The sequence below is a fragment of the Cydia splendana genome, chromosome 4 (assembly GCF_910591565.1).
Source record: "Cydia splendana chromosome 4, ilCydSple1.2, whole genome shotgun sequence".
Classification (NCBI taxonomy): domain Eukaryota; kingdom Metazoa; phylum Arthropoda; class Insecta; order Lepidoptera; family Tortricidae; genus Cydia; species Cydia splendana.
The window spans coordinates 3,270,456-3,293,856 of NC_085963.1; the positions used below are offsets into that span (position 1 = coordinate 3,270,456).

The 23,401-nt window shown below is 39.0% G+C and overlaps 2 protein-coding genes, 1 long non-coding RNA gene and 1 other non-coding gene across 4 annotated transcripts; 3 read left to right on the forward strand and 1 right to left on the reverse strand.

Annotated features, from left to right (window-relative positions):
* The first annotated feature begins 533 nt into the window (after nucleotides 1–533).
* On the forward strand, nucleotides 534–16,352 carry LOC134789655 (mitochondrial intermediate peptidase). Its single transcript, XM_063760246.1, has 15 exons — nucleotides 534–701; nucleotides 1,647–1,789; nucleotides 2,379–2,537; nucleotides 3,481–3,581; nucleotides 5,074–5,215; nucleotides 5,471–5,580; nucleotides 6,699–6,887; nucleotides 7,900–8,216; nucleotides 9,405–9,568; nucleotides 10,135–10,230; nucleotides 11,099–11,224; nucleotides 12,507–12,620; nucleotides 13,400–13,522; nucleotides 14,198–14,380; nucleotides 14,972–16,352. Exons 2-15 carry the CDS (start codon nucleotides 1,658–1,660, stop codon nucleotides 15,092–15,094), a joined length of 2,079 nt encoding a protein of 692 aa, XP_063616316.1. The 5' UTR covers nucleotides 534–701; nucleotides 1,647–1,657; the 3' UTR covers nucleotides 15,095–16,352.
* Trnav-gac (transfer RNA valine (anticodon GAC)) lies at nucleotides 2,611–2,682 on the forward strand. The gene has a single exon. It is a non-coding gene; the product is annotated as a tRNA-Val (tRNA).
* A 3,157-nt stretch (nucleotides 16,353–19,509) lies between the features above and the next one.
* On the reverse strand, nucleotides 19,510–20,450 carry LOC134789465 (uncharacterized). Its single transcript, XR_010144072.1, has 2 exons — nucleotides 20,331–20,450; nucleotides 19,510–19,661 (listed from the first exon to the last, which is right to left on the reverse strand). It is a non-coding gene; the product is annotated as an uncharacterized LOC134789465 (long non-coding RNA).
* A 696-nt stretch (nucleotides 20,451–21,146) lies between these two features.
* Nucleotides 21,147–22,322, forward strand: LOC134789617 (uncharacterized). Its single transcript, XM_063760188.1, has one exon. It carries the CDS (start codon nucleotides 21,162–21,164, stop codon nucleotides 22,320–22,322), a length of 1,161 nt encoding a protein of 386 aa, XP_063616258.1. The 5' UTR covers nucleotides 21,147–21,161.
* Nucleotides 22,323–23,401: the final 1,079 nt, after the last annotated feature.

Sequence of the window (23,401 nt, forward strand, 5' to 3'; positions counted from 1 at the left end):
CGATATTAAACTAAGTTATTATTTTTATTAATATTACTTTTTAAATTCTTTGAAGCGGATTATTGTCTCCTACAAGCAAGAGTACTTCATCGAAGCCAATAGGCAAAAGTGGGCAAAAGCTATGTACTGTAATTCGGACCATGATGCTTGATAGGGGTTGCTCCGAATTTTTATTTGTTTTTTTCCTGATTAATAATTTTGACTACCCTAAATAGCCGAAAGGGATAGTGCCATATATTAGAAAGAGACAGCATGATTCGACCCTGAACCGCTGTCAAACTTCGGTTTTGTAGGAAGTTTCCTTTCTTTACGGTAGTACTATTATTTATTCTGTGATTTTAGTATTTCGTTGAAAATATTTTACTTTTAATCAGTGTACAATAAACTTATTACTTACTTGAAAAAATCGAATAATTTTATAAATTTTGCAGGAATACGTTGATCGTTAAAACCCGTAGAGTATTCGTTTTCGAACGTGTCCACAATAGTTGGGCTGTCAATGGAAAATGTGCTAATTTTGCATTGCAATTTAGTCGGATTATAGGAAACAAATGTCAAAGAGCGAGATATTTTATAATATATTCTTTTTAAAATAATATCTTAACGATTTGTTTATTTAAACTTTGCGGAACAGAAAACATATTACTTCATCTGTGTATCTTACATACTGAGAAGATTCTTCTATGCATTTGTACCATTTGGTAAGTCACCTCTCACGTCCTACGTAAGTTCATTGAGTAGTTACTAAACCTCTCTTTTGCCTTATAAAGACCGTGTAAACAAGACGTATTGGTGCTTGACCTCGATCTTGTGCTAATTATTTCACATGGTTGCTCTCATTAAACAAATAATGTAGTTACCTAAGAAGTTAACCTATACTATGTAAACATCATCATGAAGATTTTTTATGAATGAGTTCTTATCCATTTAAAGTTGTTGAATATTTACTTTTTTTATATATTTTCCATTTTTGTGACAGCTCAATATTTACTATAGGCAGCGTTGATGACAGGACAGGAGGTTTTTATGCAGGGGGGGCAACTATTTCTACAGCTGACTCATTTATAAGTACATGAAGAAATGTTCACGAATAAAAGCATAAACTGTTCATAGACAATAAATTTACTAGTGTACAAGTCGATCCTGAAACCGCCATGGATTCCGATCAAAATCCTCCAAACAATCAGCTAACTTAGATATGGGAAATGGCTAGAAGCCTACCCCAATACACATGCACGATAACTCACAATTCCCAGCTACGTTAAACACCTTAAAGGAAAAGATATCTTATAGTGTAGGTGAGGCCTTTGCCAATCGGCACACTGAGCTTAGAGACATACTCTAACTCAGAATAAAACGGCTTAATAGATAGATAGATAGATAGTGTAGGTAGAGAACAAACTTCTAAAACACTGTAAAATAAGTAAATAACTCTTATTTATATTTTTTATATGCTTGTACGGTGCAGGGGGGCAATTTCGACTGCGGGGAAATTTCAACTAATCAAAATATCTTCCATGTTTTACACTATTAACTAGAGTCACAACACATCCTTTTTGCTATCTGGACATGTATTAAATATGTCCTTACATAGAATAAACTTGGAAAAAACTGTAAAATAAGTTAATAACTATTCCAATTTCCAGATGCATTTCCAATGAAAACCCTGAATCCAATATGGGCACTGCGGGGCCCGCGGCGCCGCGTATCCACATGGTCGCCGCTGGCCACTGCCTTCAACACCAGACCAAACTCAAGGCCTATCTTCGACTCTTTGAGGGAGCGGACAGTGAGTACTCTTTTTTTCATTCATTCATTTCATCATCATTACAAAAAGTTTGGGACTGTTATAGATAGTATGAATTGATGATGGAAAGTAGACTGTCTCTGTAATTTGCTGGGAGGAACAAAATCCATAGAATTTTCAAATTGTCAATCTGTGGGTCTAATAGACGTCCTCCTCGCGTCAGTTTCCTCAATGCTGAGGGTCGTGACCATCTCGTCGAAATAGTTTTGTGCGGACCACACGGCGCCATCCACTTCTATCTGCTGCCTCGTGGAGAGTGTCGTGTACGGTGGTGTCGAGGGTGGTGCGGACCTGGTCAGTCCAACATATCGGACATCTGCCCCTAGGTATGTTTCCTTCCACTTTGCCAGTGACCAAACATTTTTCGAGATTATCGCTGCTTTTCCTGGCTATGTGTCCGAAGTACTCCAGAATCCTTTGTAGGCAGGTGGTAGAAAGCCTCGTCTGGATCTTGAGCTCCTGAAGAATCAATATGTTGGTGCGATGTGCTGTCCAGGGAATCCCCAGCATCCTGCGCCAGCACCACTAATAATAGACATCACAGAATTACAAATTGGCTGTTTATTTTCAGGGCCTTTTCAACAAGCCGGAGCTGACCAGTTTCGAAGGCTTCACAATCTTAAAGGAGCAGGCAATCTCAGCTACCGATCGGTTGATCGAGGAAGCTACGTCAGGCCCTTCACGCCCGATGGTCGAGGTTTTTGATGAGCTCTCAGACACGCTGTGCAAGGTGATTAACATACTGAGTATTGCTAGTGACGTTGTCACAGTTGCAATGACTAAATTCGCGTTGATTGACGAAAGGTCAGCTAGCGGAATTGGTAACGCATTGGACCGACAATCCAAGGATATGGGTTCGAGTCCCACGTTGGCCATAGTTGATCATCCTTGATTTTTTCATTGCGATTGACATCTGTACTTACAATTTATAGATACTGAGTATTACTTGTTGCCATTATCGAATTTAAACTGTCGTGAGACATACTAACATTAAGCTAATATTACGGGCTAACAGTGCATGAGTGAGTAGCGTTCAGTTTACGATGGGCGCACGTCGCAGTTAAGTTACGCACGTGAGTTAAATCGTAATATTAGACATCGGTTACACGCTAATTCTGGCGTCAGTCCAGAGTCCAGTCATAAGTTTTATTCGAGTTTAGACTGATGCCAGAATGATGGAAAATGGACACGGTTACATGATCAGTCCAGACTGACAACAGACTGATAAAATTACGACACAGTCGCCGTTTGGACACAGAACGCAACACAGTCATTTAGTCTTGTCTAATATGGTGACTGACGCGAGAATGACACAAACAGGTTACACGATGTCTCCTATCAGTTTTCTGTCATTCAAAGTGGACTGACGAATATTACCTAAAATATTAAATTTTCATCAGTCCAGACCATCAGTCCGAGTGTTACACGATAATTCTCTCGTCATTCTGACAAGAATGATGGACTGAACTGACTCCAGAATTAGCGTGTAACCGATGTCTTAGCTTCTTGTCGCCATGCTTAGGTACTTTTTTCTGGGTAATTCTTTAAACTATGGGTATATAAATTCACCAAAAATCTTCATGGTAAACTTGTAATAAGCTGTTTCTTTAATCGGTCATCTCAAGCTCTATTGCTTGTCACTCAGCCATTTAAAAAATGTTGATATATTGTAGGTGGCAGATTTGGCAGAGTTCGTCCGCATCGCGCACCCGCAGTCGCATTTCGCCGCCGCGGCCGAAGACGCCTGCATTAGTGTTAGTGGCGTTGTTGAAAAGTAAGTAGTTATAATATATAGTAAGTAAGCCGTTATTCAAAAGCCTTCGATAGTATCTCACACACATCTATATGGGAAGCAGTAAGCAACAACAATATAAACTAAAAATACATAATTATAATTAAAAATGTGTACTCAAAAAGTGTGAGCAGAATAAAACTGGAAAAGAGAGGAGAGGTGTTTCCTATAGAAAAAGGGGTAAAGCAAGGAGATCCACTCTCACCGACTGTGTTCATAGCAGTCCTTCAAGACATCTTCCATAGCATAAATTGGACAAATAGAGGGGTGAGGATACTCAATAGACGTCTAACACATTTATATAGCGACGATTTATATAGACGATATAGCGCTGTTTAGTGAAACTCCTGAAGAACTAGAAAAAATGCTTCAAAATTTAGCCAAAGAAAGCAAAAAAGACTGGGAATGAATACTGATAAAACTAAAATAATGACCAACCACAACCAAACCCCGATTACTGTAGAAGGACACACAATAGAATATGTCAAGAATTATATATACCTCGGAAAACAAATATCGTTCGACGCCAACAGACACGAAAACGAACTAGATAGGAGAATAAACACAACATGGAAAAAGTATTGGTCACAGAAAGAAATCCTCAAAGGAAATTACAGTCTGAACCTCAAGAAGATCATTATGGACTCATGTATCTTACCCTCCTTAACATAGTCATACGGAAGTCAGCCTTGGACATATACTAATAAGATCAAAAATAAAATCCTATCATGCCAGCACGCCATGGAAAGAAGTATCCTGAAATTGAGAAGAATAGACAAAACACGAAATGCAGACATACGCAACAAAACAAAAATCAAAGATGCACTAGAACACGCCATGACACTGAAATGGAAGTGGGCAGGCCACATAGCAAGATACCAGGATAACAGATGGACATTGCAAACAACGAAGTGGCTTGGTCCCACAGGAAAAAGACGACATGGACGACAAAAGGCAAGATGGGTCGACGATGTTGTAAAAACAGCTGGTAAAAACTGGATGACCACAGCCCAAGACAGACAAACATGGAATAAGATGGAGGAGGCTTTCTACCCTATAGGGGCCATACAATTATTCATATACATACTATACACATAAATATTTCAAATATGTAACTGTACGGATAAATAAAGCTATAATAATAATAAGTCGTTATAATATAAGTAGTAAGCATGCGTGGAAGTGAGACGTCGCGATCCAACCTCTCGCATATGGCGAATTATGCAATTGTAGAATTGGGGTCTGCCGGTTTGGGATTCGTTCCAATGCCATTTCCGCTTCCTCCTCCTGGAGAGACGGTTTCCAAAAAAAAGTCCCAATTTCAATCCCCAAGCCTAAAGCATTCTGCATGCTAAATTAAATGATAATTGGTTTAGAAATTTGACCGTGTAAACGTAAAAGGGAGAGCTTCGTTTTATATTTATAGGTGATTAATTAAAGCACTAAAATATGAACTAAATCAAATTATTTCCAGACTAAACACTCACAAAGGTCTTTACGAGGCGCTTCGCGACTCCGTGAAACGCGGCACCTCCGGCGACCAACATTTAGCCGAGCTTTTCCTCTTCGACTTCGAGCAGAGTGGCATTCAGCTAGAAAACAACAAACGGAAAAAGGTTGTAAAGCTTTCATTGTTCATTGCTGTATTTTAATTCCTAATAAACGCTCGCTTAAGACACGTCAAAATCGGTTTTTGCTTCCAATAATTATATTATCAGCGAGACGCTTCTCCTCGCTGCGCTCAAGAGGCTTCGCTATAATTCCGCTATGATCTAGATACTTTTGTTTCACCTTCGATTTTTCGAAACACGCCTTTCTCGACGAATATTTATTTTTTATTTCCGGTTGTATAATTATATTGTTTGCTTCAGGTTGTCGGTTTAAACAACTTGATACTTCAAACCGGGCAGCGGTTCATGGCCGGAGCCGCGCGGCCGCGGCGAGTTCCAAGGGAAGTGGTGCCACAAAACGTTCGACAGTTGTAAGTATCAACTATCTTTTTGCTGACTTCGAAATGTTGTGGGTGGTTCTCAATTCGTCGATATTTTTCCCCGTTCCCCGCTACCTTAAACAGTGGGGAGACACTTCTGACTTCGGTCAAACTCGGCTTCGTTCGGCTCAGCATTGCTCCGAGCAATTATTAGTAGAGATGCCACGAATATTCGGCAACTATTCGGTATTCGGCCTATTCGGCTAATTTGCCGAATATTCGGTATTCGGCCGAATGTTGCCTACTATTCGGCCGAATACCGAATATCAGTTGCACCTACCTAAAAAGAAAAATTACACAAAAAAATAACCGAAAACTATAGGTATATTTAATATTTAAAATGTATTCTTGGAAAGTAGTTAAATACGAAAGCACGCTTTTGAGCATTTGTTGATTACAAAATATTTTATTTTTATCATGGGTCTGATTTGATTGACTTTAATTACATTCATTAATTCTGTTCAACATAAAAATATATCTTAGCAAACGTTGTGCTTTGATGGCGAACATTTTTCATAATAATTGTGACTGAAAATGTTCGCATGTCATGCCGAATATTCGGTCGCCGAATATTCGGTATTCGGCCGAGAGAGGGGCCGAATATTCGGTATTCGGCCAAATTCACTATTCGGGGCATCTCTAATTATTAGGGTTGATACAACTTGACGTCCCTTTGCGTGCACGACCACAGATAAGATAATTACTTGAATTTTGACAACCCTAAATAGTCGAAAGGGATAGTGCCATAAGTTTGAAAGTGATGTCATGATTCGACCCTGAATCGCTGTCAAACTTCGGTTTTGTAAGAAGTGTTCTTTCTGTACGGTAGTCCTCATGAGTACTACATGTAGTACTATTACTTATTCTGTGCCTTAAACATGGCGGATTCGGAATTTTTTGTTTAACCTTTTTATCGCCAAAGACAGCCTTCACAGCCTAATATCGACCTTCGTGTATTCCGACAGGGTTGACGATGACGCGCCGCGTACATTAGGCGTGGTGCTCAAAGGGTTAAAAGGATTGTATATTGTAGACATTAAATTAGCATCGGTTTGGTGGCAACTGGCAACCTATGGGTTACTACATACCTAAATAATATTTTGTTCCAGCTTCAGCACAGAAGGCGACGACATAATCGTGAGCGGAGTGTACGCGGAGTGCGGCGAGGCGGCCGCTCGCGAGGCCGCGTACCGACTGTACCTCGCACCAGACAGTCAGCAAGACGAACTGTTGACAACCACATTAGATGCGAGGCACGAGTTGGCTGAACTATGCGGCTTCGGGTGCTACGCTGACAGGTAGGTAGAGAGAGAATTTAAAAAAATCCAGTCTCTGCTACGACTAGATTAAAGTGTCTTTTAGACTTGCTTCTAGTATTCCATTCGGCTTGTAAGACTTCTCAAGACTGGTATTTACTGATATTCCTTCGTGATAACCCTGAGTATCAGGTGGTCAAGACTGCAAGAGAGGCCTACCAACTGTACCTCGCACCAGACAGTCAGCAAGACGAACTGTTGACTACTACGTTAGATGCGAGGCACGAGTTGGCTGAACTATGCGGCTTCGGGTGCTACGCTGACAGGTAGGAAAATTCTGCCTACACATTCGCACACAAACAAATATCATCGGTCCGACAGCTGATAGGGGACTCCGCCGACATGGCTGAAATTATCGGGAGCACCGCACCGATATCAGATGTCGGAAGGCGCCTATATGACAAAAACAGCTTCAGGAGACTACCACATGGAATCGAGTCCAACATTTTTTGGGTTATTTATCGTTTTTAGTAGGGTTCCGTACCCAAAGGGTAAAAACGGAACCCTATTACTAAAACTCTGTCCGTCTGTCTGTCTGTCACCAGGCTATATCTCATGAACCGTGATAGTTAGACAGGTGAAATTTTCAAACATGATGTATTTCTGTTGCCGCTATAACAACAAATACTAAAAAGTACGAAACCCTCCGTGAGCGAGTCCATCTCGCACTTGTCCGGTTTTTAATAATAATGATTTATTAAATTAATTAATAAATACAGAAAAACACATATATAGTGCGACATAAAATATGTAGTAGAAAATAAATAAATAGGACATTAAAAAATTCCATACTAAATTGTTGCCATGTTTAAGCATTTTACGTCAAAAATGTGACAGTTACGTAGGAAGTGGCGCCCTCAATAATTTTGTACAATGTCTTGTCGGACTATGTGTCGTACATTTAACTTCCATCCGACATTTGATATCGGATCGGGCAACGTGAAAACGCTCTAAAACCTCACTTCGCTCATTTGATAAAGAATCCTTGTTACAGAGCAATAAAAGCCAGCACAATGGAAACGGCATCCAACGTCCGCCAGTTCCTCGACATACTCTCCGACAACCTCTACGATCGCGCCAGACTAGACTTCGACGCCATGCTCAAAATGAAACAGAAAGAAACACCCTATCTAGACACACTCTCCTGCTGGGACACCCCGTATTTCACACATAAGGCTAAAACCCAGCTACTAAATGTGGCTAATTCAGATTTTAGCCCGTATTTTTCGTTAGGCGGTTGTATGGAGGGACTGAATATGCTGTGTCAGGAGCTGTATGGAATAAGTTTGCAGTCTGAAGAGATGCTTCCAGGTGAGATTATAGTTTTTTTTAAACCACATCGGTGGCAAACAAGCATACGGCTCGCCTGATGGTAAGCAGTACATAGTACATATTTACTAGCAAATAGTGATAATAAGAGTCCCTGATGAAGAATTTTCTGTGTGTGATGTACCTACCGCCAACATAGATATCTTAGGTCCTACAGATGTAGTGCGTAATTGTTTTCCTTCGTATTTTCTCGGAAACGTTCGTATATTTGTCATGCTACTTCAGTCAAGGTCAGTACTTTTTAGGGTTCCGTACCTCAAAAGGAAAAAACTGAACCCTTATAGGATCACTCGTGCGTCTGTCTGTCTGTCTGTCTGTCTGTCACAGGTCATTTTCTCTAAAAGTACTGGACCAATTAAGTTGAAATTTGGTACACATATGTAAATTCGTGATCCAAAGATGGACATCTTGCGTAAACAAATGAATTTTAAACATGGAGGCCACTTTTGGGGGGTAAATGAGTAAATGAGAAAATAAAAAAATTAAGTTTTTTAAACTAATGAAAGAGCTCATTTTGAGAATCTCAAATATATATTTTTTGTAATTTTAAAATAAATAGTTTAGAAGTTATTTAAGAAAATAGCCAAAAAATGACCCCCCCCCCCCCCTCTTATCTCTGAAACTACTGGGTCTAAAATTTTGAAAAAAATTACAGGAAAACCTATTAGAAGTATGCAGTCAGTGAGTCGGATTAATTACTTAGTTTTTGATCCGACCCCTACGGGTTTTTTAAAGGCAATTCACTCGCGATAAAAATTAATTGTTAAAAATTGGGTTATGTACGGAACCCTTGGAACGCGAGTCCGACTCGCACTTGGCCGGTTTTTGTACTTATGACTGACTGAAATAGCAAGACACGTTCGTACGTTTACGTACGTACGCTCGTACGTACGTTTACGTATCGTCTTACACTACAAATACAGGGAAAAATTTGAAAAGATCTGTAAATTTATAAAAAACATACAAAATTAGTTAAATTTGTACGGAACCCTCAGTGGGCGACTCCGATTCGCACCTGGCCGGTTTTTCTCCCCAACGATTATTTCGGCTCGCCACGACACGCTCGACTTTCTATACGACACGACCGAGTACTACTATATACGAAAGGTTAAACTAATTTAACAAACAGAATTACCTTATTCCGATGTTCTAAAGTTGAATATTTAACAGGTGAATCATGGGCCCCGGACGTATACAAGCTAGCCGTGGTCCACGAGAGCGAAGGTCTCCTGGGCCACATATACTGCGACCTGTACGAGCGGCGCGGCAAGCCACACCAGGACTGCCATTTTACCATCCAGGGCGGGAAATTACTGCCCGATGGCAGCTACCAGGTTGGTGTGACCAGTGTGACCTGAGGATCTACCGCGAACGCCTAAGTTCGCAAATTGCGGACGTCTTTCTCTGACACTCTAATTACGCCTTAATAGGGTACATGTTCTGCCGCCAGAGTGCAGCACTACCGACTCTAGTAAATTCATAGACTAATTTATACATACTGTGCCTTAAACTGTTTTTTGACAAGTTTTCACAGACAATAAAATATGACATTGATGCATCAAGACGGTTTGTTAACAAGGGCCTACCGGTAAACACGAAAATCGAAATTTAGTTATCTGCCTCTTTATCGCTCGAATATGCAAGAGCGATAGAGAGTTTTCGTAATATTCCCTATTGGAGTTAAAGAGAAAGATGCCCGCATTTGCGAACTTCGGTGTTCGCTTCGTTCTTTATAATGTTTCTGCGTTCAATTTTTTTTACAATATGATGTCATTATTGTTTAATTTTTATTGTCATGTCTCTACTAGAATGCTACGAAATTTAACTTGTAGACTGATAAATACCTTTGCGTCGCGCTGTCTCTTAAAACACGGCTTGGTCATGGTTGTTTCATCCACAGAACCCCATAGTGGTGGTGATGTTGTCTTTGAGCGGCGGCCACCGCTCCGGCCCCGCGCTGCTGTCGCCCGGCGCCGTAGACAACTTGTTCCACGAGGTAAAACTAACTTTAAGCATTATCTCACATAACATAACAAGGGGCGAACTTAATGCCTCTTGGAATTCTTTACCAGTGTTACTCACATACCTATTTTATTGGTCTTACCTATTTAGAGAACTTAGCATTACCTTGGAACTACGAGCATTAGTTATTGAAATTGGAAACGGTGAAGTAAGTTTAATGTAGGATTAGTCACGACATTCAATTCATCTATTATGTACGGGGTCCCTTTGTTTCCCATAAAGTTTTAAGTCATAATGTATTGTTTGTCATATTATCGTTAGTCATAAAACTGAAACCGTTAACTTTTCAGGATTTTCGTAAGGTTATTCTATAGATAGGTTAGGTTAGGTTTGTTTTATGGCAATCCTGAAAAGTTACGCGTTTCTGAGAAAAACCAATTATGACAAACGAAAATTCGGACAAACAATACATTATGAATATTATGATTATGACTTAAAACTATTTGGGAAACAATAGAGACCCATTATGTACTTATTGTTTTTAGAGTAAGTCTGTAGGTTGAGAGCATAGCCCTACTTTATTAAGAACAATGGTCGCGAAGTAAACCCAAATAAATAAATAAATGCTTTATTTCACACCTATTAACATGATCCATATTAAGTTAGTAACCTGCAAAACTTAATATAAGTACTTATAGGCATAGCAATCCTTCAACTTGTAAAATGTTTGTTGTTATTTGTAATGTACTTTAACATGTATAATCTTCAATAAAGAAGCCCCCAAAAAGCATAAGAATCCCTTTATAAAAAAAATAAGGGTCCCTGCTCAAACCTCACATTAAGTTCAGGCTCCTCCCAAACTAAATGATTGTGGGAATAACCTTGTCGTGGCGTCCCCGCAGGTCGGGCACGCCATGCACTCGATGCTGGCACGAGCACGCCACCAGCACGTGTCGGGCACGCGCTGCCCCACCGACCTGGCCGAGCTGCCCAGCGTGCTCATGGAGTACTTCGCCACCAGCCCACAGGTAACTACTCCCCTACTCTAGCCAATCGTTTAACCTTTTCGACGCTATGTCTAACACAAAAGCTGTCACTCGGACGCCACGTCGCCGAAGTGTCAAAACGGAAGTTGAACCCTATACATATGCACGTAGGTCTATGTTGCTCTGTGGCCAATCACGGATTAATCCGTTGTCAGCGATGGACTTACGTTACGGTGCGCATATATCCGTCATTGGCGTAGAAAAGGTTAAAGAAAACGCCAAACCAATGAAAATGATTACGTCTCTTTTCGTTGAACTGTGTCAGGATACATATTTTTTTTACTTTTCGATACGCGATATACGATTATTTTCTTGGCTATGGCTGCGGATATTCTTAAGTTAGAGAAGCTCGTAAAATATTAGAATCAGTTATGTTATTTCTGATTGTTTCAATGTATTCCAAAACGTGTTTAGGTGTATAGGTATTTTTTCTCGAATTTTGTCAAAGTGAATTCTCGAAATCGACAATTTGCAAGAAACCCCGAGCGAAGGGGAGGAAGATCGGAAAACCGACCCTGGACTCTGAAGCACGAGCTAAGAATGCAACCAGGATTTACACGCGAGAGATAATAAGAGTGAGAGTTGAGAATAGTTTAGTAAAAACAAAGTGAAGACATAATACGGCGCGACTAGAGTTAGACCAAGAAAAGTCTGCAGCGATTTTGATGGCCCACTCAGTGCAAGTGTTATACGTCATAATTTCATGGAAGTTTGACGTTTAAAATGACACTTGCACTGCGTGGGCTATCAAAATCACTGCAGACTTTTCTTGCTGCTAGATCAACCGGGATAAATGCGTCTTTTGAAGATACCTTCTAAACGGAACATTTTAAACTATTGCAACACTCTATGTTTGAAGTACGGTCATCAAACTTTTAATGTAGACGGCTATAATAGTTGTTATAATACCTATGTTGCGTCAGGCGTGGCTCACTCCGCGATTTCGTCGCTTTGCTACAGGTAGCTACAAGTACATCCGTTCCACACCAATTTTGGTGGCTAGCCATAAACCGCGCGTGGCGCTGTCGCCACCTAGCGGCCATATCTGTCCTGATCGTAACAGACGCGTTTTGTTAGAGAGTGAGTCTTCTGTACCTAGTACTATTATTTATTCTGTGGTTGCGTTTCGAAGATATTTTCAATAGACGCATTTACACCAAAAAACGCATTTATCCCCGTTGACTATACATGGACTATATATACGTGTCACGTCCCCGACCAAGGGCCCATTTCTCTTTGTTACGAGTTCCCTTACGTTCCACAGGTGGTCCGGCGGTTCGCGCGGCACTTCCAGACGCGGGAGGCCATGCCGGAGCACATGCTGCAGCGGCTCTGCGCCTCCAAGCACCTGTTCGGCGCCCAGGAGATGCAGCTCCAGGTAGGTAGTCTAACTTACCCAATTAAGTAACAAGTTTAAAAATCATTTAGGCCAAGACATTCGGATTCAGGATTCTGAACGCGATTCAGATCCACAATTATGGAGGGTAGAAGGTAGGAGAACAATCTCTGTATATAAAAATGTGTCCAAAAATCTTAATAAAGTGGGGCCACAATATCTAGTATTTGATTTTAAACAAATCAAGTCACTGACAGCGCACTTCACTCCGTCAATACCAGCTAAGTTCTATAGCTACTCTAGCGCCACTCTGGAGAGATTTGGTGTGGTGGTTTGGTGGTGGTTTGGTGTGGTTTGGAGTGAAGTGCGCTGTCAGTAACTAGATAAAAAAATTTGGAAATGTTATTTATAGCTGACAGCTGGACGCTTTTGAAACCTTTCTACTCCCATAAGGCCCACTTGCACCATTCCACTAACCCGGGGTTAACCAGTTGAACCTGGTGTTGCCATGGTTACCCATACAATTTGACACTAGGTTAACGTTTTAATCGCTTAACCCCGGGTTAGCGGGATGGTGCAAGTGGGCCTAAGAGAGTTTTCTCCTTACCTCTACCGTCCCTATCCACAATCACGGCACATTTTACCGTCACGATGAAGCAAGCAAGGATTTAAATGTATGAGATTGGATCCAATTGCTTTCAATGTACGGTGGAAGGTAATGGCATCTCGTTGTCAACGTCATTGGTCAACTGGCGACTGAATGAGATCGTATATTTCATTACAGTTGCTTTTTTTTTTTCTTTTTGTATTGTACTCCGCAGGTATTCTACTCCGCACTGGACCAGCGCTACCACGGCGCGGGCGCGTCGCACGGCGGACGTACGACCGCCGTCCTACAGGAAGTACAAAAACAGTACTACGGGCTGCCCTACGTACAGGACACGGTACGTCGTCATTGTCTGTTTCAAACTTTGATAATAACAAATGAATTATATTAACCTCCTGAGACTAAATGTACATTACAAAGTACATATTCGTGCAATCTAATTTCAACCTTTCATGAACCAAATAAAGTAGCATTTGTTTTGTTTCATTGATTTTTAATACAAACGAAATTCGTTCTAATCTACTTTATAGTATAAGTTAAAAAAATATATTATTGTATATGGTGGGTCATACGAGGATAAAGTGTCAGTTTCATCGGTTTCAATGTCAAAGGTCCCGCATGTAGGGTGCGGGGGATTTCCCTATCCACTTGTGAGGAGTGCAGAGAGCCACTTTAATTATCGAGTTATGAGTTTCGCCAATCGTTAAACTGCTCGCCGTACGCTGTGCATCCACCAATCACGTTAACTTAACACGTTCGTCGCGTCACTTGCGTTAACGGCTCGATTCGGCATCATATGCAAGAATGTGAACACTGACTAATTACCGTAGCGAAAGTGTTATGATTTATGATGTTTGTAAATTTTCAAAGAAGTCAGAAATTATCACAAAAAGGAGATCTACCCTTATTAATTCTTCTCATCGTAATCGATTGGCATAATATGTTTGTTAAACTGAAATAATTTAATTTGTTCTTAGAATGTTTGTTTTTAAAATTTGATCATTATTTCCAGGCATGGCAACACCGCTTCAGCCACCTAATCGGCTACGGCGCTAAATACTACTCGTATCTAATATCCCGCGCTTTAGCGTGGAGCGTGTGGCAGCGCAAGTTCTCGGCGGAGCCGCTGTCGCGCGCGGCCGGCGACGCGCTGCGGCACGGCGTGCTGCGCCACGGCGGCGCCAGGCCGCCGCAGGTATGTACACCTATCTATCTACATACCTATATCAGTCACGGACGTCCACTGCTGGACATAGGCCTGCCATGTACGCCATACCCCACCACTACCCCCCAATATATCGATTATTTTTGTATTAAGTTAACTTATGCAAACAATAACACAATGCTTAGAAATAAAGGAGCAGCGGAAAAACTCAGTCTACGGCGAGACTCGAACTCGCGGCTCCGAGGATACCAGCCCACCGCTCTACATTGCCGCGCTTGCATCTTTTGTTTATAAGCATTGAGTTATCGATTGTAGGTAATAAAGAGGTAAAAACTAAGAAAGAATCGTGCTTCCGATTCAGATAGTCAAAACAGATGGCGCTGTACTGCGCCATTTTCAAATTTTAGCTACAAATTTATATGAATTTACAGTTAAACACATGTTAAACATGTATAATGATGATTGGTTTGTTATTTATTTTTGTATAATTTTGTACTAGCAGTCTAGAATGTCTTTTGGCATATTTATATAAAATAGTTTTAGGGTGTGCCTAATAGTGTACTAATGAACAAAATGTTTGGTTATCCATTAATTTTAACTGATCTTATTACCTTGGTACAGGAAATCCTGGGAGAGTACCTCGGCACGGAGATGACACCGAACACGCTGGCTATGGCCCTCATCGAAGAACTGGACTACCACAAGGACCACCTAGACACGGTCTTCAAAATCGCCGCGAAGTGAAATGCTTATACCAGCAAGAAGAGTTCAGATCATTGAGGGTCGTGTTAGTATTGAAAGTTGGATTAATTTAAATGCTAAATGTATAAATGTATAGGTACCTAGCCCAAAACATGAGAATCGCCCATTTGTCCGTGATAACATCCTCGACCTTTATCGAGAGAAGTTTTACTGTTTTATCGACAACAAGTATTTTAAATAAGTTATAGGTCAAAAGTTTCATTTTTGATACAATAGCTTTTATTGCCACCTGACCTGAGTGTTTCTTTTATTTTTTTGCAACTTTTATATATTGTGACCTTTTTTTTCACTTTTGTGTTATTTCTACGCAGAATCACGAGCTCTTTCGATCCTAATGGGATAAAAAATGTCCCAGAGTTTTTTTCCTATTGTGTTACCATTTCCCCATATACTTTGTATGGCGGTAACAAAAAGGAAAGTTTGAAAAATGTATGGAAATTTTAGGACACTTTTTTTCGCCTGTAAGGATGAAAAGGGCTCGCTATCCTGACTAGGAATAACACAAAAGTGGCAAAAAAGGTCACAATATATAAGAATGGCAAAAAATAAAAGAAACGCTCAACTGTAGGTGCTTTTCTTTCAACGTACAGTTGACGATAAAAGCTTGTATCTTAAATGAAATTGTTGACAAAAACTTATTGTAATTATATTATAAGTAACTCTTGGGTATATTTATAGGGACTATGTACGTCATCGTGTAGAGAGGGAATTCGCCAATTTTAATGTCATGAAAATATATAGGTACTCAGGTTCGATTTACTCCTTAACGAACCGAACGTGCGATATATTTATTATTTAATACATGTGAGGCGTTTGTATGGAAGGTTACTTTATTATAAATTATAAAGCAGACCGCTTGACGCTCTTGTTTCAGTGTAGATAAATGCGTGAAAAGGAAGTAGCTAGCTCTTATAATATTTATCCTTAGAGCATTTAGTAACTGGAGCGTCATGGCTGTCATTTTCTGTAGAAAACAGTCTGCCGATTTTTGCGGGGGAGGGGCGTCAAATGTATTGCTATTTCTACATGATTTGTACGTAACGTACAAATAGCCATCCATGTCAGTCCATACAAAAGTTTGCACAATTGTGCAAGGTTTTCGGCAGAGGGGTAAGCTCTTAAAGGCGACTCCAGTTATTAAATGCTCTAAGTATTTACCCGAATGTGGGTTAGGTGCTGAGATTCAATGTAATAAACTATGTTAACCCTTTAACCGCCAAAGACATCAATTAACGCTCACGACTATAGTTCGTTTTTTTTAGCATTAAAAATAAGGGGCTGTCCATAAATTACGTCATCGATTTTTGACGATTTTCGACCCCCCCCCCCCCTTAAAATCATCCAAAAATCATGCTTCGAATGACCCCGTTTCCTCCTACGTCATGCTACCATCATCCGATGTCCAGACCCCCCCCCCTTATTTGAAACAAAAAGAATAGATAGTATAGAGGGGACCTGTCATTGTAAATTTTGTAGTCATTGTAAATTTACTGCCATCTATCGACACACGACTAAAACTCAAAATGAAAACGTATAAAGTTATCAAAAAATGTATATATATGGATAAATGATTTTATTATTTTTATATCATTTTGATCCATGTTCATTCACTGATATCTATGTGTTACAATTGTTAAATATGAAACGGTGTCGTCACGCCATCTAGCCGAGGATAGGCTAAAGGTGTGTGCGGCATCTATTCGAGAATGACTTTTACTTGAATTCCGAGGCACGTTTTTTCCTTCGACTTTATTCGTCTTATACGAAGTTACATATGTCTTTGTTTGAAATGACGCAATTTATGAATAGCCCCTAAGGTAAGCAATCTTGATGTGTCTTTTAATTGAAAAACACATTTTAAAAATAAGTTACGGCAAATATGTAACAATTATGAATCTAATAAGATCATTTATATTCTTCTGCTTTCATAAGTAATAGTTATTGATTTTTAAAAAGCGTTTTTCATTTTCCAATTAAAAGACATGTCAAGATCGCTTACCTTATTTCAAGTTCTTTCTAATGCTAAAAAAACGAACTATACAGCTCAATATCAACCTTCGTGGATTCCGACAAGGTTCATGATGACTCGCGAACCGCGAACGACAGGCGTGGCGTTCAAAGGGTGTAATTACTAACAGTAAACATTTTGGTATTGATTAATAGAAAAGGTAATTTTTCCTTTGGAAGACTGGATATATTTTGTTTTCATTTTTGTATTTAGTGAATAACTAATAATTGCTGTAAGTGAAAACGATTAATAATTAATTATTCGATAATATTGTTTTTCGTTTATTCCTTTTTATAATGGCTCGTTTGACTGGTAATACATTATAAGTATAGTAAGTATTTACATTAATGTACATGTAGTAACACATTACATTAATGTAAATACTATACTTACTATAATAGTATTACCAGTCAAACGAGCCATTAGAAAAAGGAATAACGAAAAACGATATTTCGGTTTCACTTACAGCAATTGTTATTCACTGAATACAAAAATGTTATAAAGTATACATATATGAAGTCTTCCAAAGGAATAATTACCATTTCTCAGAGTTACATTGTCTTGAGAAAGGGTCTGTTACTGCATGCTTACATATGACTTATTTAGGTGTAGCAATAATGTATGCTCTTGTAAATATACAATCTTGTTTGAAAAAATGTTTTTTATACTTTTTTTTGTATTGAGCCATTTACAATTCGCTTAGCTCCTCAAATTTTGCAATTTGTAATTTTTTGTAAGACCCATCGAAAAGATAAGGCGCCGTGCTGACTGACGGTCGAGTGGTAGCTTAATGACTTCTAAGCGAACGAAGTGCCGGCCAGAATCTAATAATCACATAACGTAGGATAAATTGAGGTTGAAAAGAAGACATGACTTGTTTACAAAGTAATTCCCAGCTTTCCAGTGGTAAATTAAGTATAGGGCCGACATACCTAGCACAAAGATCCTTAAACATAATAAATAAATAAATAAAACACTCATTACCCTAAAGCACAGAATACTTCTATAGCTAAGGCATATTGTTGACTAGCTTTTGCCCGCGACTTCGTCTGCGTGGAATTAGTGACAGCAGCTAAAGTAGGTATAGCGCCTGGATAATGCTAATAGCAATCATTCAATTCGCGCATTGCTTACTACTTCAATTATTAGGCAATTCATTAACTCTTTTAATTCCACCCCCTTTACACTCTCTTCAGGGATGATTTCCGACATAAAAACTATCCTATGTCCTTCCCCGGGAAACAAACTATCTCTATACCAAATTTCAACTTAATCGGTTCAGCGGCTTAAGCGTGAAGAGGTAACAGCCAGACAGACACTTTTTCGCCTTATTAGTATGGATAAATATTAAAAAGTTATTATTAAAATTTGTACCTAAAAACCTAAAACTTATAAACTGAAATTTAAAAAAAACTATGATTTTTTTTTTATTTTCTGAAAATAATTTAATTTGTTCTAATACTTCCAATAGTAAAAAGGTACTTACCCGGCTTTGCTTCCAAGTTGAGTCAATGTTATGAATAAGTTGGAATGTAACCAAGAAATCAGTTACTATTTGTAAGAACATTGTTTATTATTGAAAAATAGAAATATTAATACACATTTCTTAAACAGGCCTAGATTTATTCACTAAATGCCTGGTAAAACTACCTACTACAAAGTCAATGACTAATAAGTGCAAAAGTATACATACCTACCATAAGCCTTATGAATACAAGTCTAAACTTATTCTATTTTTTAGAAGAGTAGTATATGAGGGCTCGAACAAGATCTGGCATATTGTTCTGACAAGCAAATTCAATGAGGCGATCCATTTTTTCTAGTGTCACATTTTTAACAAGCTTTTGAATGCAATATGCCTTCAAGTGGTCCATCATATAGAGCGCGGCTAAAAGCAGGAGGTCTTCTAGTCCTTCATCAGGTAAAGTACCCAAGTACATGTAGGACTTAAAGTGCTGAAGAGTCTGCAGGGTAACTCCAGCTAAGTCAATAGTGTTTCGTTTTGATTCCTCCCACTCCTTTCCTCTCAGCATTGTCTTGAACACATCACTGTGGATGGACAATACACTTTTGTGCACTGCAACAGTACCATCAGCTACATGCAGTTGAAAGTCGGTAAACTCGTCATCTTCATAAAGTTTGATTGACTGTAGAAGGCAACATGTGATTTCAGATTGCATAGTAATATTTACTTGTAAACTAGTTATTACATTAATCTCGCTAGAATCACGTTGTTTGGAAATTAACTCAATTTCTGTCCAATCATCTGAGCAAATACACTCTTTTTCAACTGTATCACAAGTTACATTAATTGTAACTGGCGAATATTTAACAGTCTCCTTTTTTTTCGTTGATATAGTAGTGATAAGATGGAAAAGTTTTGTTATAAGGGCATACCGAAATTTGAATCGGACTAGAGCCAGATTATTGACATTAATAGGCTCAGTCACTGCATCACTCACATTGTTGACATCAGTGCGACTGCAGGAAACCATAAAGTTCAGGGTCAGTTTTGGGCCACACTGGAGTTGCTTCAGAGTTCTGTTGAAAGAACAAATAATACATTGTGGACTTGATCTCATTATTGATATTCTTGTACCTAGTGTGTGGAATTTGGTCTATCATCCATGACAAGGGCATTCAAGAAAAGTATCGGGTAAGTAAGAGAATTACGTGATGCTATTTTTATAACACTTCTGATAAAGCTATAAAGTAGATATTTGTTATGATAACGTTTCATAAGTTATGAAACTTATGAATCACAATTTTTTTAACATTTCTGATAAAGGTATAAAGTCGATATTTGTTATGATAACGTTTCATAAGTTATGAAACTTATGAATCACAACTTTAGGTGCAGGTTCCATAGGTAAATAGCTGCTAGATCAATCGGGATAAATGCGTCTTGTGAAGATACCTTCTAAACGGAACATTTTAGAACTATTGCAACGCTCTATGTTTGAAGTACGGTCATCAAAATTTTAATGTACATAGTCGGCTATAATAGCTGTTAATATGTTGCGTTTCGAAGATATCTTCAATAGACGCATTTACACCAAGTAACGCATTTGCCCCGGTTGACTATATATGGACTATACGTGTCACGTCCCCGACCAAGTAGGCCTTTTTGTAGAATGTCCCGGCAGGTTAAGGTGGTTAAACTGGTTAAGCTGATAAGCTCTTGAAACTAATTAATTATTAGGTACTTACATTTCCAAGGGCATCGTAGTCGTTTTAATTATTATTAATATTGATGAATAATGAAAAAGGCACGTATTCTTAAAAGCAAAGAGATAGGTACGGTGGGTGGGTAGAAATACCTATGTAGCACATTACCACAGAACAAATAATATTATAAATCTCATGGACCCGGAACGGGTATGGCAGTTATACTGGGTCAAGCAGATCTTGTCAGTAGAAAAAGGCGCGAAATTCAAATTTTCTATGGGACGATATCCTTTCGCGCCTACTTTTTTCAAATTTGCCGCCTTTTCTACTGACAAGATCTGCTTGACCCAGTATAGAACTTAAAACTAGGACGTCGAGTGGTGGCATTAAAGTGATAACACACTATCGCACCGCACCGCGACCTTGGTGCGTCGCACTCATAAGTGAGAGCGAGAAAGAGATACCTGTTTCTCGCTCTCACTTATGGGCGCGACGCACCAAGGTCGCGTTGCGGTGCGATAGTGTGTTAGGGCCTTTATGGTGGCATGTCACCGCCGGGTAATCCCCATGATGTAAAGTGAATTCCAATTTTTAATGGCAACACTGTCTCTGTGTCCAACATGTGCCCAACAATCGACTGTCTGTTATTGCAGGATAATGAATGGCTGAATCACATACAAGACAAACGTCAAAATTCTTTTATCAAACCAACTGTGAGGAAAAAAGGGCGGGAAACCGAAAAGACAAGGCGGATTTTTTGAAAATATTTCAATTATAGTGTTTAAAGTCCTTTTTTATTGATAAAACCAAGATATTTTTCGTTATTAACTATAAATAATTGCTGGTAATTGAATTTGTGATTATATTCATTGAATGAGCCCAGGACGCGGGGGTGCGGGCGGCGGCCCCTCCCCCATGGAGACAGACACCGCCAAAACTACAACAAAAAGGAGAAATAAAGATGTTTCCGATACAGAAGTCACATCATGTAAGCAAAAAATGACATACATACAAAGTCGTCGCGGTCTCTTCAGAGACCACAACCCTATATATGAAGATTTGACTAAAAAGGAGTACCCCGTACTGCTACAATCTGCTTCTAATGATCTGACTCATAAAGTCCCCATGGACATCCTCAAAGTCAATGGAATATTAAAAGAAATTACTGGGGTGCAATATGTAAAGGCGGCGGGTAACTTTTTTGTCAAAGTTTATTTCGGATGTGCCAAGGATGCAAATGCATTTTTGCTAAACAAACCAGTACTACAAGCAAATACTTGGAAGGCAACAATCCCATATGACAGCATAGAGTGCCAAGGAATTATTCGTGCTCCTGTGGATCTAAGTGAAGAGACATTGCTCGAGGACTTGAAAGCGAGTTGTATGATTCTTGGTGTAAAGCGCTTTACCAAAAAACAGGACAATGGGCAATACAAACCACTCCCAACCGTCCTGGTTACATTTATGGCCTCGTCTAGACCCGACCATGTAATCTACGATCATATCTGGATGCCAGTACAGGAATATATCAGACCCCTGCTTCAGTGCTTCAAGTGTTATAAGTTTGGACATGGCAGCGGAGCTTGCAAAAGCACTCAAGTATGTTCCATTTGTTCGGCGGGACATTTTTACAAGGAATGTACCACACCATCTGACTTCAAGTGCTCAAACTGTAGTGGACCCCATTCGGCAGTTTCTTATACCTGTCCAGTTAAGGCAGAAAAAAATGCACAAATTAAGAACAAGATAAATGGAAAATTCTCTTATGCAACCGCAGCTGCAGTAGCTGTAACACCTAATAGCAGTAATAATCTAAACAGTAAGATTTCAAAATCACCAGCAAAAACACCTCACGGACGAGCTGTGATTGCTGAAATTATTAACTCAGATATTGTCATGAATGCAATCACAAAAACAATAATAGAATTGATGAAAAGAAAAGATGTCAAAAATACTTCCTCCTCCACCTCCGGTCCTTTGGCAATCTCCTCCCAAACTATAAAAGAGCTGCTGGTAACAAGTTTTACTACTTAAATTATGGACAGGTTGGGTATCAAACAATTAAAAATACTTCATTGGAACTCCAGAAGTTTATTTCCAAAACTGGGTCAACTTATAAATTTTTTGCAGGGCTGTGATGAGAGTGTTGACATCATACTATTTAATGAAACTTGGCTGATCCCTAGCAAAATTATTAAATTGCCTGGGTTTACTGTAATTAGAAGAGACTCTAACCATCCCCATGGTGGTGTTGCAATTGCAATTCGTTCCAAATACAAGTTCAGTATTGTCAACACTTTATCACAGTACCATTTTCAAAATATATTAATAAATATTAACATTCATAATTTTTCTCTAGATTTGTTATGTGTATATGCTCCTCCACCTCCTAATGGTAAGTTTACTATAGATTCATTGAAAGATTCATGTTCAAAATTTGTAAGTAATAATCGTCTGATAATAGGTGACTTCAACGCACATCACTCATCTTGGAGTTCAAGAGTCAATGATGGAAGGGGTAAAGCTCTTCATGCTTATGTGGAGAATTCTGACTTAGTATGTTTAAATGATGGCACTATCACCACTTTCGCTCCGTTTGGCCAACAAGGTAATGTTCTGGATTTGGTATTCGCATCCCGAACTCTTAGTTCTAGTTGTTCAGTATCTGTTCTTGATGACCTTCTTAGTAGTAATCACTTCCCTTTGCTCATTAGTATGGTTTTTGACTCGCCCACTCCTACATGTTATTCTAATAACTTATATAAGGGTCCAGCTGTTAATCTTCAACAAGATGATAATTCGCTAGCCAAGGTAAATTTTAAAAAAATAGACTGGTCTAAGTTTAACAAGTTATGTGATGATAAATTTGAAGTTTTTCAATTTGTTGATAACCCTCTAGTAAACTATACAAAGTATTTGAGTATTTTACATGACATATTAATGACATTTACTAAAAAATGTTACCATCATAAAAATAAATGCTTAAAAGCTACCCCGTGGTGGAATGATGAATGTGACCGTGTAGTTTTACAAGCTAAAATTGCCTTAAGATCTTACAAACAATATCCTTCTATGGAGAATTACATTATATACAAAAAACTAGATGCTTTAAA

Excerpts from the sequence above, each read along its gene's own strand:
- LOC134789617 (XM_063760188.1), top strand. The coding sequence starts at position 21,162 with ATGAGCCCAGGACGCGGGGGTGCGGGCGGCGGCCCCTCCCCCATGGAG.
- LOC134789655 (XM_063760246.1), top strand. The coding sequence starts at position 1,658 with ATGAAAACCCTGAATCCAATATGGGCACTGCGGGGCCCGCGGCGCCGC. Across the intron at positions 9,569-10,134 it reads TGCCCGATGGCAGCTACCAG|AACCCCATAGTGGTGGTGAT; the intron begins GTTGGTGTGACC and ends TTTCATCCACAG. Across the intron at positions 11,225-12,506 it reads ACTTCGCCACCAGCCCACAG|GTGGTCCGGCGGTTCGCGCG; the intron begins GTAACTACTCCC and ends TACGTTCCACAG.